This window comes from Penaeus vannamei, chromosome 18 (genome assembly GCF_042767895.1).
Source record: "Penaeus vannamei isolate JL-2024 chromosome 18, ASM4276789v1, whole genome shotgun sequence".
Taxonomy (NCBI): Eukaryota; Metazoa; Arthropoda; class Malacostraca; order Decapoda; family Penaeidae; genus Penaeus; species Penaeus vannamei.
Window position 1 is genome coordinate 25780362 of NC_091566.1, and position 15000 is coordinate 25795361.

Sequence of the window (15000 nt, forward strand, 5' to 3'; positions counted from 1 at the left end):
GTATATTTTGTAATCGATATATTAAAGATATATTATAGTATAAAAAGGAAAGGAAGATTCAATGCTTTTGATGAGTTATTATGGTATAAGATAACGGTGGTAATTATTAGAATGGTGACGAAAATAATACGATATTGATAACGATGATTATGATGATTACTATATCTTTGTTATTGTTCTTAATTGTACTGTTAATGTGTTCAAAGACCTAAAAGTAACGTTTATATTTTTTGTTTCTTTTCAGATTCGATCCCTTCCAAGTTTTCGAGGTAAGGACAAAAGAGGATTAGAACCTTCTTTTCTTATTAACTGGCTTATTTGTTCGTTTATTTGATTGGTTGTTTGCGTGTGTCTTTTTGCTGGTTTTGTGTGTGTGTGTGTGTGTGTGTGTGTGTGTGTGTGTGTGTGTGTGTGTGTGTGTGTGTGTGTGTGTGTGTGTGTGTGTGTGTGTGTGTGTGTGTGTATGTGCGTGTGTATATACATGCGTGTGTGTAATTATTTACGCGTGTTTATGTGGATGTGAATATTTGTGCATCTGTACGCACGTGTGATTTTTTTTCCTGAAGATCATTTCCTCTCCATTTTCTTACCGTCACACGCACAGGGACTTCCGCCGCAGTATATCACAAGACCCGATGTGTAGTCATGCACACGCACACACCCGTGTCTACACAGGCACACAGGAAGTAAAGGAGGGGAGCAAGAAAACAAAGTCTATATCAGCCAGTTTGTTAAAATTGTGCCAGGCCCGACCCAGTGAATTTTCATGAATACAGATGCAGAAATAAAGGCATATCTGTCTGTATATCTGAAAGATATACATTTAGCCATCTATTTGCCGGGTAGATATGCATGTCCAGACTGATGAATATGCATTTATTTCTTTATTTATTCATGTCAAGTATACGAATATTCTTTGTGTCAGGCCTCGCACAATTTTAACAAACCGGTCGTATATAAGTACTTATACTTATATAAGTACTTAGACCTTGCAAGAGAACACAATTAATCATAAATACGCTTTAAGACTATCAAAAAGATTAAAGAAAGATTAAATTGTGGGAAAATATAACAATACAAAAGAACGTGCGTAGAAAACGAAATGAGGAACAGAAAATACGATAAAGGAGAAACATGGAGCTTATATGATCTCATTATTCTCTATCGTATAATCTTTTTTATTGTCCTCCCATCTTCTCCATATATTTTAAATTCAAGCAACCATAAGAGGTAGACGGTTCAGTGTGTTTGTTTGCTTGTTTATTTGTTGTTGCCAGTATGTTTCTTTGTCTTTGTATAGTGTGTTTATTTGTTTTTTCTGTGTTTGTCTATGTGTTTGTATGTGTTTATATGTGTGTGTTGTTAGATGTTTGTATGATTGCACCAGTTTTGTGAGAGATGCATTTCCAATAACAGTTCTCTTTATGCTTCTCCTTCAGGTTGAACACGAATCATGCCTGGACTTCGAGATCACAATCAAGCGAGGCGAGTCCATCACCAAAGGCAGTGCACTGAAAGATCTCAGTATGTATGAATTATGTTTTGAAATCATTATTATTGGCTCTGTCATTGTTATGATTGGTAGTGGTAGTAGTACTACTCCAATCTTTATTGTTATTGTCTTTCTTATGTAATTTTTGGGTATTATATTGTAAAGCCAAAGATGTCACACATGAATATATCTAGATCTGTATCATTTATAGGAGATTAATTACTTTATTTATATGTATGTATATATATATATATATATATATATATATATATATATATATATGTATGTATATATGTGTGTATATATATATATACATATATATATGTATATATATATATATATATATATATATATATATATATATATATATATATATATATATATATATATATATGTATATTTATATCCATACTTTCATTTTTGAAACAACAAATTTTTCATTACTTTATCTCTTTCAGTGGACACTCCAGACCCATACGTCATCCTGAAGATCCCTGGCTGCTCTAACTCCTCCAAGAGAACCAGCCATGTCGATAACTGTACAAATCCCCTTTGGAATGAGACGTTTCACTTTTATTTAGATCCGGGAAAGGAACACATTTTGAGTACGTATTTTGGGGGTTCTTTCTTTGTAAATTTGTGTGGTTCTTTTATGATAGTTTCAAGGGAGTCAGTTTTTGATTGTCCTACAGTCTGCTTTATTGTGTTATATACAATTTTGTAAGTTAAAGACAGTGCTAATTTCTCCTTATATGTAAAGCCAGTGATAATACTAACTGTATATTTTGTTCTGCAGAGGTATTGTTAATGGATGCCAACTACACGGTGGATGAAACGCTCGGTGAAGACACATTTTGTGTCAATGAACTTACCAATGACATCACAGTTGAACACACATTCATCTTCCCAGGAGGTTCAAAGGTTCACACAGAGCTCAAACTACAGAAAAAGTATGTTTATTAAATGTAGGAACTGTATATATTGACATTATTTTATTGTTAGGGAGATAGAGAAAAGTCTGTAAATTATATTCATGAAAATACAGTATATATATGTATCTTATCTAGCCATCAAATACTGCAAATCAGAAATAGGATTTGATTAGTTTAATATCAAGCATTAATGTCTTAATTTACTATAATGAGCAAAAGTAAATGCTATTCATTATTACTAATGGAATAATCTATATAAGTGAAGCTGGTGTAGTTCTAACAGGATATTTTTTCTCCAGCAAAACTCCAGACTTGCGGTTCTCTCTGGCGCTGTGTCAAGCAGAGAAAACCTTTCTACGAAGTCGTCGCAGGAAGGTTCTTGAAGGGATGCAGCGTATTTTAGGTGCCAAGGCGCCAAGCACTGAGAAACAGGTACGGCTTTGTTTCCTCGTGACTGTTATCTTGATCTCTGATTAGCTTTGAATTCAAATAATGAAGATGAAAGCCTGATTATCTTTTCGACAAAAATCTAAACATATCACTTATGACTCATAAACTGAACTGTGACTAACTTCAAATTCACATAGTGAAGCTGGTAGAAAAATTAGCCTTTCACCAAAAATCTTAACATAACAATGCTTGTAAAGAGAAAGTAATAATATTTTATGATACTTTGAATGAGATTAGACATCAAAACTGAAAACAAAACATTTGAATTTATGACAGTGTTCCATATCATGCTTTTCTTCGATTCTTTAACCCAGTGATATAATCCTACATAGTCTTCCATCCAGAAATGAGTTATTTATTGTATCTTATTGTATTACTTATTATGTATTACCAAGTATCTTACTGTATTATGTATTATATATTGCCAGGTATCTCATTGTATTACTTATTATGTATTACCAGATATCTTATTATATTATTTATTGTATCATTATCAGGTTCCAATCTTAGGTATTCTGGGATCAGGTGGAGGTTTCCGAGCCATGATGTGCATGAGTGGGGCTGTGAAGGCGTTGCAAGAAACAGGAATCCTGGACTGTGCAACCTACATTGCGGGTCTCTCTGGGTCTTCCTGGTAAGTACTGGATAGATGAAGAATACTTTTTAGTTTTATGTTTTTCAGTTTGGGGTGATGCAATATTGGTATTGAATGTGTATTTACATGAGGGAAGTGGATATTAAAGCTGTTTTTTTTTGGGGGGGGGAGGAATTGTTGTTATTAATATGATAAGAAAAAAAAGGCATTGACATGTAAACTTCAAGGTATATATACAAAAGTACATTTTATATTTCCTCATCTTCACAGGTACATCTCAACTCTCTATGCCCACGACAAATTCCCAAATGTAACACATGACCAGATCCAGAAAGAACTCCGGGCATCAGTAACAAGTGATTGGAAGTGGAAGCTGCTCAATTCAGCATCTTACGTCACCAGTATGATTGCCAAGTACAAACGAGGCCAGCCAGTATCGTTCACAGACTTCTTTGGACATCTACTGGGTGATGTCCTCTTAAAAGGGGTATGTGTCTTATTCAGTCTTCCTTTTTGGATTTTTTTTTTTTTTTTTTTTTTTTTTTTTTTTTTTTTTGTGTACCTTTAGCAGGATATGCTTGTCATTTGATTCATCTTTATTAAAGATAAACTGTGATAATGATAATTATGATAAAGATGATTACTCTCATTCTCTTAATTCAAACCATCAATCATTTGTCACTTCCAAACTATGACATCATGACTCATAAAATTCTGAAATCATTTCAGGCCAAGCACAAAAAGCTGACAGACACCCAGAAAATATTGGTCCAAGGCATTGTGCCTATGCCTCTGTACACATGCCTCCATGCCAAGAGGAATGTCTCATGCCGCTCTTTTTCGGTAAGCTTTTGTCTTCATAGTTTACAAAGGAATTTAAGGAATTGCTTACTTGTTTGTGAAAGGACATGCTCTTTATTAGTATGATTATTAAGGGAAATGATGCTTAATGGTTGATTTATTATTATTATTTTTTTTACAATCATCAGTAGTAGTTGTAGTAGTAGTATCAATATTAATTCCTTCTTCTTGATATTCCAGGAATGGGTAGAATTTTCACCATATGAGATTGGTATCGCTAAATATGGTACTTTTATGAAATCTGAAGATTTTGGAAACAAGTTTATAGTAGGGAAGAAAATCAAGCATTTCGAAGAACTGCCTTTACATTTTCTGCAAGGTAAGGTCAAGATTTTTCTCTTTGTCTGAAAATTTCCCTCTCTCTCCATTCTGTAATATATCTCTGACCCCTTCAAAATGCTATGCTAAACCCATATTTCTCATTAGTGATAAGATACATGAATTAATGTGTATGTATATATATATATTTAAATATATATATATATATATATATATATATATATATATATATATATATATATATATATATATATATATATATATATATATATATATATATATATATATATATATATATAGCTATTATCATCGAGGTCTTTCTTATTGACGCTATACTTCCTCTTCACAGGTGTTTGGGGAAGCGCATTCACCATCCTCATCAAGAGGTTAGTGATGGAAGGTGGAAAGAAGGACATTGTACAGATTATGAGGGATGCACAGAAAGAAAATGATTTGCATGGTGAGTTATACTTGCATTATCCTTGTTGATATTTCTATGTTTACTTCTCCAATTGTTTCTTCTATTATGTAGCCTGGATTTTTAAAAAATGTTGTTGATTGTATATGCATAAAACAGTTGTTTTTGAAGTAATATTTGCTGATTTATTAGTTGACTTGAAGTTGGGAAAATCGTAAAGAGTTGAATATTTTCTGCCTTTTCAGATAAGATCGACGACCTACACAGCTCAGGAGATGATTCAGAAACAGAGGACGAAGAAGACATTGAAGGCCACGATGACAAGGAGATTGATGATGAAGAAGAGATCAGCATGATGAAGTTGAGTCTCGCAGATCAGCCAGCCAGTGAGGATGATGCCTCAGCCTCTGCTGCTGGCAAGAGTGGGGATGCTGAGGCCACGGAAGAAAGGCGCCGGGTTTCAGTTGCTTCCATGGAGGCCAAACCTCAACCTGAACAGAAGACTTTCAAGAAAGGTTTGAACAAGATTGCAAAGTCGATGGATAGTCTACTAGGCACCTCATCTAGCAACAAAGCCCAGAGCACAGAGGAGGAGGCATCAGAGAGCCGAGACATCTTGCCTAAAGCTTTCAGTTTTGACACAACAAAGAGGAAAGTCTCCAGGGACAACCACAGGAAGTTCAGCACCGAGAGTGACCCTGGAGTTAGGACGGAGTTTCAGGCACAGGGAGGTTCGAGGCTGGTTCGCCAGGGAGCCATCAAAACGGCACGTCTTAACAAGGCAAAGAAAGTTGATGACAAGGAGGAGGCTAATCCTGGGCAGAAAGTGTGGGCTGAGAGGAGGTGAGTTGAAATTTGTTTGTCCAGTCATAACTGTCTGCTTACCTGCCTTTCCTTCACATTTTCTTCTAGTTATTTTATATTTAGTTCATAGTTATTATCAAACTGCATTCTGACTAAATACATAAACAATCTATAATGATATATACAGACAGACAAATAGGTATATTGAACATATATTTATGGATTTACTTTTGGTTTCAGAAAAACCCTCAGAAAGACCAGAGTTGAGAAAAAGGCAGGTTTATGGGAAGGCCTGAAGCAGAATATCATGTTGGGCACCAACATCCTCAACTCTCGAGCTGGAAGAGCAGGAGAGGTCCTGAACCCCTTCCGAGGACTTTCCCTCAGACACTCATTCCCAATCTCTCCTTTTGCAACAGATGGAATGGAAGAGGAAGAAGATCAGGTTGACTCAGGTAAAGATTATTTTTCTTTTCTTTCTTTTTCGTTCCAAATATTATTCTTTCCTGTTAATCTTTTTGTTTGCCCTTTTTCTTTAATTATCTTAAGTATATCTCTCACTGAATGTGTATTTTATTTTTAGTTTATTTGCAAGATCTGAACACATCCTAACATGCTTCTAATACCTTGTTACAGATAACTTTGGGGCAGGCTGTAGGTATGAACCACTAGATAATAAAGCCAAGAAGCTGTTCATCGTAGACTCTGGCTTGGCTTTCAACTCTCCTTATCCACTGCTCTTGAGGCCACAGAGAGCTGTTGATATATACCTCTCCTTTGACTTCTCCCAGAGGCCTGAGGACAAATCGCAGCCTTTCAAAGAACTGCTTTTGGCGGAAAGATGGGCAATACAAAATAAGGTTCCTTTCCCACCAATAGAAAAACAGGTATGTTTCCTTTTTGTGAATAACTGTAACTGATATTTTATGAAAGGCAAATCTTGGTATTATATTCAGTTAATTTAGAATAATATTTAACAACAAGAATGCTGAAGGACTAAATATATGTGGCTAATTCAAATATGATTTCCAGTGACATAACTTATGACAATCCTAACTTATGAGTACATTTAATAGATTATTTATGGGAAGGATTTGATTGGCTTAATCCTGGATAGAATATAAGAGTTCTACCTTGTTCTAAACTCCTAAATTCCTTTCAGGTTGCGCAGTATGAGAATGAAGAGGTTCGAGAGTGTTACGTGTTCAAGCACCCAATGGACCATTTCTGTCCCGTTATTTTGCATTTCCCTTTAGTCAATAACAACTTCAGGAAGTTCAAAGCTCCAGGTATGTTTGACAGATGCAGAATTTTAATTTAGTTTATGTAATGCTTTCTGTGAGTTACTGTTTTTTACTTACAATCTGTATGTTGATTTGATTACAAGAGTAAATTTCCTATAGAAATAATGAGGCAGTGATTGAAAAGAGTATATGTCTTTCTTATTATTTGTTAAGTAATAGAAGAGGTATGTAGGTTTAATTGACTTTTTTTATTTTTATCTAGGAGTACCTCGCGAAACTGAAGAAGAAAAGGAGTTCGCTGACTTCCCTATCTTCGACGATCCCAACAACTCCTTCTCATCCATGAACTTTGTCTATGAGCTTGAGCAATTTGACCGGCTGACAAAGCTCATAGAATTCAACACCCTCTTCAGCATAGACATCATTAAGAAGGAGCTCGAGGAAATCACGGAAAGAAAGAAGAGCTGCTTGACTTCAAAGACCCTGAGTTTGAGTGATGTAGTGAAGACCGTTAAGCGTGTGTCGAGTTTTCAGAATAAGAACCGCGGGAGAGAACTAAAGTTAACCGTGTCTCCGCAGAATGAAGATCTGTTGAAAAAGTATGCGAATGTGAATAGTCTTACGGAAGCAGACAGTTCTGATGAGGAAGAATACACTGATGCTCTTCAAGAATTGTGAAAAATGAGGGTGAAAGCATTTTTAAATTATTTATAGCGACAGCTCAAATTATTGAGCTAAGTGACCAATGACTTAAGCCCATGTCTGACCATGCTAAATGGTAGTGCAGTTCCTTCTTTATATTATTTTTCTCTTTTCATTCTCCCTTGTCTCCTTTATGTCACGTGACCTCTTACCATTTTTCTCTCTATATACTACTTTCATTCCATCATCAGTCGTAAAGGAGGCGTTTGATTTGAATGTGACTGCTGAGGTATTCTTAATGTTAAGTGTGGTTACAGCTGAGAATCTTACTTATCTTTTACAAAGCTGCATGTACTCAAATGATTGCTGCAGAACCAATTGTTTGTGCTTTACGAATAACCAATACATAGAGATGTGTTATACTATATTTTGGCTAATCTTTGGTTTTATGCCATTCATGATATCAGTTCATAAGTTGTGACCTACATTCTGGGTATTCATGTTACCAAGCTTCTACACTAACCTTTTGCAATTTCTACTTTCGTAAATGAGAAACAAGCATACTACTTTATGAAAATAGGACAGGAAAATGCAAGATTCCTATAACATTAGATAGATATGTGCATATCATTTTTATCATATTATCATATATGATCATGTGTGGAAATGTGCATCTGTTATATATTCATGGATGATGTCTCATGTTGCATTATTAGATCTTCATTCTTTACCTGGTCTCTCAATAAGTAGAGAGAGAATGCTCATGTAAACTATATGTAGGTTCAAAGGTGCCTTGGGGAACATTGAATGTGTTGCTGGCTGTTGGTGATATATTTCTTTGAATGCTGTACAAAGTGAAGATTTAGTTACAAATGAAGTATATCAACAGAGTTTTGCCTGTGATTAAGATGAAAGTTGAATGCAGGTGAAATACAAGTAATATGTAAGGTTTATTTGCTTTCATTTTAAAGACATTGAACAGGATATCTGCAGCGACTGATTAATTGTAATACAGATTCAGTTTGACTGCATGATTATGATTAAGACATATCTGGGGTCTGTGGTAAAGTTACATTTTTTCTTTAGCTTTGACAAAGAAGCAAGGAAAGGTTTACCTGTGATTGAAATGACACTTTTGTATTATTGAATATTAGGGTACTCTGTGATGGCTGTACAAAGTTAATCTATTTATTTCCACGTTGTAATGTATTGTTTGCACACGCCTGTTACTTGTTTAAGGGCAAAAATACATTTCCAATAAAGAAAATTACATAATAGCACTTTCTCACTTAGCCTTTTTCCCGAAAAAAGAGTAAAGACTCAGAGCACATTGATGATACTGAAGACTAGGTGCTGGATATATGCTGAACTTATAGAATTGTTATGTGAAGGCGTAAAATGCCCTTCACTTACATAATGATTTTTTTTTTTTTTTTTTGTAAAACAACCAGTGTCAATTCCGGTGATAAACAATGAATTAACAGCGGTAAGAGCTTACTTCCTGTGCCTCAATATCCGCCCTTATTACAATCCACAACAAACCGTGAAATATGAAATAAGTCGAACTTCTTCATATACATTTCCGTTGAAGCAATACAACCAAAAGTTTATTACCGTGAATATATCGATGCTTACAGATGACCGCATTTTCAGCTAGTTGGTCTGAGAACAAGTGTGGACGCACATCCCAGTTGAGGTTCGAGAAAGGCCTCCTATGGGGATAGTCGCATCCTGGAGTGAATGAACATACGTTGAAGGATTAGCAGGCTTCTACTGGATATCTTGTAACACTGTAGAATCACAGAATGAGCATCTTCCCTTCATATGGTGGAAAAAATTAGCCTTTTTGGAACATTCCCAACCCTCTCGTGTTACTTAATGGTCACGACAAAACACGATATAATCGAAGTTTGAATTGACATGCAAAGTTTTGAAACAAAAGGATAAGTTATTTTTTATTTAATTCTTAAAAAAAAGATACTAAATCTGATGGTAAAATTTTCCATCACAAGCAAACTATTGTACCTAACTACTCTGCAATTTATATTGTTTATACACACCAATCTTCACCGCATAACGGGAAGCTCTCAGATATATTTCAGTTTCAGTAAAAATAAAATCTTATTACACAGCATTTCCTTTGCTATTTTTTGCGGCTGCAAGGCTATATCAGAGAGTTACAAAATGATATTGAAGATCTTCATCGCACCGAAGTCAATACATTATAAATTCGTTTCAGCTTCCGTTATGATTGACTTCTATCATTACTCATTCAGAAAGAACATGTATTTGATATGCTGCTGAAAAGCCATAGAAAAACTTTATATAAAAGGTTTGTGTCAAAAAACATACGATGCGATTCATAATTAATGAAAATCCCAATCTGAAGAATAGTATAATATATTAAGGAGTATCGTGCTATGATTGGCTAGCCGGGGTGTCTTCCAGTGTATTAAGGAAGAGGCAAATACACTGGCACAATAGACATTTCAACAAATTCCAAAAAAGTACGCGTAAAGAGCAAACAAGTATCAAAGTGTTTTAAAATGTTAGTTGTTTTGGAATGCCGCAGAAAAGGCCTCAAAAGAGAGGGAGTGGGAGAGAGAGAGAGAGAGAGAGAGAGAGAGAGAGAGAGAGAGAGAGAGAGAGAGAGAGAGAGAGAGAGAGAGAGAGAGAGAGAGAGAGAGAGAGAGAGAGACAGAGAGAGAGAGAGAGAGAGAAGAGAGAGAGAGAGAGAGAGAGAGAGAGAGAGAGAGAGAGAGAGAGAGAGAGAGAGAGGGAGAGAGAGAGAGAGAGAGAGAGAGAGAGAGAGAGAGAGAGAGAGAGAGAGAGAGAGAGAGAGAGAGAGAGAGAGAGAGAGAGAGAGAGAGAGAGAGAGAAAGAGAGAGAGAGAGAGAGAGAGAGAGAGAGAGACTGAGTGGGAGATGCACATATATTGGGAGAGTCACATAAGAAAACATCAATAATTTTGTATGTTGTCCATCGGGTGCCACTGCCGAAGGTGCTTGTCCTCGCAGTGTATCATGTTGCACTCGTGTTCCGGTCGATTAGACAACTCGCAACGATTTCTAAGAAATATGTAAATATCTGAAACTGCCAATTATGAACATTTATACATACATACACACATACACACCCACTCTCTCACGCACACATATATGTCAGTATATATATGTATAGATAAACATATTCATCTACATACATATATTCATTTATATGCATGTATATATCAACACATGCACACACATTCACATTCATTTATTTATTCATTAATTCATTCATCTACATATCTATGTATATAAAACAGATTGCGACCTGGGCGTATTTGTCGTACGGTTTTTTTTTTTTTTCTTTTTGCACCGAATATTCAACCGCATTACGGCGCCTTTCTCTGTCGCCAAACATACGGCCGAGTGTTCCTACGCAAGGTCTATTACAAGTACTTATATAGACCTTGTCCCTACAACCCATACACGTAGGCAGGGGCTCGCCATACTGGTTTAAATCAAGGCTCCTAACAGTGGGACAGGGAGAGCAGCCTTAAAACAATAAAAACAACCTTACAATTTCTGTTTTGCTCAATTATGTTGTTATTAGGTGTGCATGAACCAATCGTGGCTTTACGCTACTACTATAAGTACTGTCTTCATCTGGGATGTAATGTGAGTACTTTGTCTTTATTGTTATTACTGTGAATGTTTTTTATTTTCATTATTGTTAACCATTTAGATCTTATTTCAAGTATTGTTTGTTGGCTGGTAATAAGTATGAAAACCAAAGCTAAAATTACTCTTGTAATATTAGCCATCCTTTCGTGGAGACAATGCTTCGTTCCTAATTTTCACGGTACTCATGCATTCCGTTTATAAGACCAAATTCTTATAAGGAACCTTGCATATTTCTTCTGCATTACTAATTCTAGAATATATTAGGCCGCAAGAAGGAAAGTTCCTGTTTTGCGTTCGGGCAAAAAATGAAAATTGATGGGGCCATTTTTCATTATTCATTACTCATGTCTACATGCATATAAAGAAGAGTACAACAGCTTTTCAGTCATCAAAAAATCTTGTGGGTAATCATGACACTTTTCATTCTTATTTACTAGAAAAGTATTCTCTCTAAATAGCATGACAAGAGAATAGCTTTTCAAAGTCATTTTTTTGAGGGGGGGGATAACGAAATTCATTGAAAAGGATAAGTATTTTTGTCGCGCGATGGACTCAATACTGGAACTTTGATTCTCATGGCCGTAGTTAAGTTTCATTATGCCATGCGCTGGACACAGGCTGTGTTTACATATAACTCAGATAATCAGCATTTGCGGCATGTGATTGGTCAAGATTCCCTAAGAGCCCTCTGAAATAACAGCAGTGATTGGCCACTGAAGATCCGACGCCGTCAGCGATTTGAGGCATGCGGGGTTTAAGGCGGCGGCAGGGCGTCCGAGATACCGCGCCGCAGGCGAGCTGTGACGTAGACCTTGGCCGCAGGGCAATTGAGGCCAGAGCTGTCGCGAAAACAGACTCATGGTTACCGGATGCGCTGTGATTGGCTAGAATAGGTCGGGTCGTGATTGACTCCGAAACTATGATTCACAACTGCTGAAAGCTGTTTTTTGTGAGCATATAGTAATTCCCATCAGCAACTACCTCTTTAGTTTCGTTATGAAATACCTCTGAATTAAGCTCAAAATCTTCGCTGTTGTTTTCCCTCAACAAGTGTTCCACGCCATTCACAACCTTCAGAAAATACGTTTTCACTACTGGAGTGACAGCCCTGTTTGGGGCCACCAGCGTGTTTTTACTTTTAAGGGACCTTCATGTTTTTTCAGCCCCTGCTGACTGCGACATGTCAGCAGGAGGTCCTTGCTGATGATTCTAACCTGCGATCGTGTATCCGAATTTGGGTGCCCGAACCCACTCGACCACTGAATTAGAAATGGCATTTGTGTGACTATTTTCTTCAGGTGTGTATGTGTATGTTTGTATTTGTGTTTCGGTGTGTGTGTGTGTGTGTGTGTGTGTGTGTGTGTGTGTGTGTGTGTGTGTGTGTGTGTGTGTGTGTGTGTGTGTGTGTGTGTGTGTGTGTGTATGTGTGTGTGTGTGTGTGTGTGTGTGTGTGTGTGTGTGTGTGTGTGTGTGTGTGTGTGTGTGTGTGTGTGTGTGTGTGTGTGTAGCGCCATGCGTATTATTTATCGAGAAGTATGTGTGCGTGTGTATGTGAGTGTATACATTTCACATGTATTGACATCATCGAGCACACTCACATTTCTGATGCTAGTTTACACTACAACTGTTTGTGGTAATGGCGTTTGTGGTAATGGGTAATGCGCAACTCCCCCTTTGCACAGCATTGAAGTCAGATGAAGTAGATTATTTTAGAATAGTCTGTCCTAGAAAACGGGAAGAAAACCACCACTTTTTATTCTGTTCATAGAAAATGAAAATATTACATGGGGGACTTCTTGTTTATATTCGATGACCTCAGAAACAAGCGGAGATGAATAGAAAGATGTAAATAACACACTCATATTTGAATATATGATAGTCTAAAGAGTAGAGTTACATAAAGGAGGTAAGGACAGTAAGGATGAAGACTCATTCTTCTTTTATAATGTGGTTATCATTATTGAAATAATTTTCATTATTACATTTTAGTTATCTTTATTCCCATCGTCATTATTTTTATTGCTGTCATTATCATTATAATTATTGTTATCATTATCATTATCATCATCATTTTACCATTATCATTACTTTAATCATGGTTATCATTATCATCATTATAACAATGATAATGACAATAATGGTAATTGTAATAATAAATATGATAATGATAATTGTTATTGTTATTACTATCATAGTTGTTATTATCATCTTCATTATCATTACTATGTCTATTATTTTTTTCTGATTATTATTATTATTATTGTTATTATTAACATTCTTCTTATTTTCTTCTTCTTATCATAATAATAATAATAATTATTATTTTTATTATCATTATTATTGTTGCTGTTTTATTGTTGTTTTATTCTTATTAGTACTATTATCATCATTATAGTTATTATTGTTATCATTATTATCATTATTGTCATTATTATTGTCACTATTATCACTGTTAATTTTGGTTTACAAAATAAAGAGAATGAATATCTTCACAATACAAAAGATGCATTTGACTTGTTTCGCTTTTATCTCCGTCAGAAAAAAAACATGCCTTTCTAAGAGATATATAATCAAAACCAGTCAAATATTTTCAACATTTTTGCAATGAACAATGTTCATTATAACCATCATCATTATTATTATGTGTTGTTATTATTATATTATCATTATCCTCATCATTGATTATTTTTATTATCACAATGCTGATGATTATGATGATGATGATGGTGATGATAATTGATCTTTATAATCATATAACCATTTATGATAACATTGATGATAATAGTTATAGTAATGATGATGATTATCATTGATATCATAATATACACCATTTTTGTTATTACTATCATTATGATTATTATCACCATTACTCTTTGTAGTTATTATAATTATCATTGTTATGACTATTACCATCACTGTTATGATTATTGTCATCATTGTTATTATTATGATATTTATTATTGTTATCATTATTATTGTTGTTATCATCATTATTTTTACTATTATTATGATTATCATTCTATCAAAATTATGGTTGTAATAACTATTATTATTGTTATTATTATTATCATTGTTATTATCATTATAGTTATTATCATCATCCTCGTCATCATCGTTTTATTATCATTGTCATAATCGTCATCATAATCATCATCTTTATTATTTCAAGCGTGAATTTGATAATGAGCAATATGATAATTGTTATTATCTTTAATGATTATTGCTCACTTTTTTATATTTCTTATATTATTTGAGACCCTATAAGTTGCCCATTAGCGCCATAAGTGGCTTTATCCTTGTGATGCGCAGTGCTCATTTGTCTTTAGCATAAAGGATGAAGATCTATTATTATTGGCCAGAACATGTTTAGAATTTTAGGTATTATCTTTTTAGATGAAGTCTGAATGTTAGTAACGAAAAATGTGATCTTCAATGGCTATATTTAAATGGGTTATAAAATGGGTTGTTAAAGTATTGAACAAAATAGATTGCAGTGAAAGCAGTTGGAAATGAGTCACACATCGCTGGACACCGCATAAGTAGGTCGGCTTCTGTTTCAGAAATGTAATTGTATTCAGGTTAACAGCTTTTAGTGTATTCTAGAGTTATGAAATT

The 15000-nt window shown here is 35.0% G+C and overlaps 1 protein-coding gene across 7 annotated transcripts in view; it reads left to right on the plus strand.

Moving 5' to 3' along the window:
• The window catches only part of LOC113801269 (cytosolic phospholipase A2), a 56413-nt gene extending 47421 nt beyond the window's left edge, over positions 1 to 8992 (plus strand). For all 7 annotated transcript variants that reach the window (XM_070133042.1, XM_070133045.1, XM_070133044.1 and 4 more), the window contains 15 exons: positions 245 to 269; positions 1440 to 1524; positions 1951 to 2097; positions 2289 to 2442; positions 2724 to 2856; positions 3372 to 3508; positions 3740 to 3956; positions 4199 to 4312; positions 4511 to 4649; positions 4959 to 5069; positions 5273 to 5870; positions 6072 to 6286; positions 6468 to 6718; positions 6994 to 7120; positions 7338 to 8992. In XM_070133042.1, coding sequence (XP_069989143.1) covers positions 245 to 269; positions 1440 to 1524; positions 1951 to 2097; positions 2289 to 2442; positions 2724 to 2856; positions 3372 to 3508; positions 3740 to 3956; positions 4199 to 4312; positions 4511 to 4649; positions 4959 to 5069; positions 5273 to 5870; positions 6072 to 6286; positions 6468 to 6718; positions 6994 to 7120; positions 7338 to 7753 — 2869 coding nt within the window. In that variant the 3' untranslated portion in view covers positions 7754 to 8992. The remainder of the gene's footprint in view (positions 1 to 244; positions 270 to 1439; positions 1525 to 1950; positions 2098 to 2288; positions 2443 to 2723; positions 2857 to 3371; positions 3509 to 3739; positions 3957 to 4198; positions 4313 to 4510; positions 4650 to 4958; positions 5070 to 5272; positions 5871 to 6071; positions 6287 to 6467; positions 6719 to 6993; positions 7121 to 7337) is intronic.
• The last annotated feature ends 6008 nt before the right edge of the window (positions 8993 to 15000 follow it).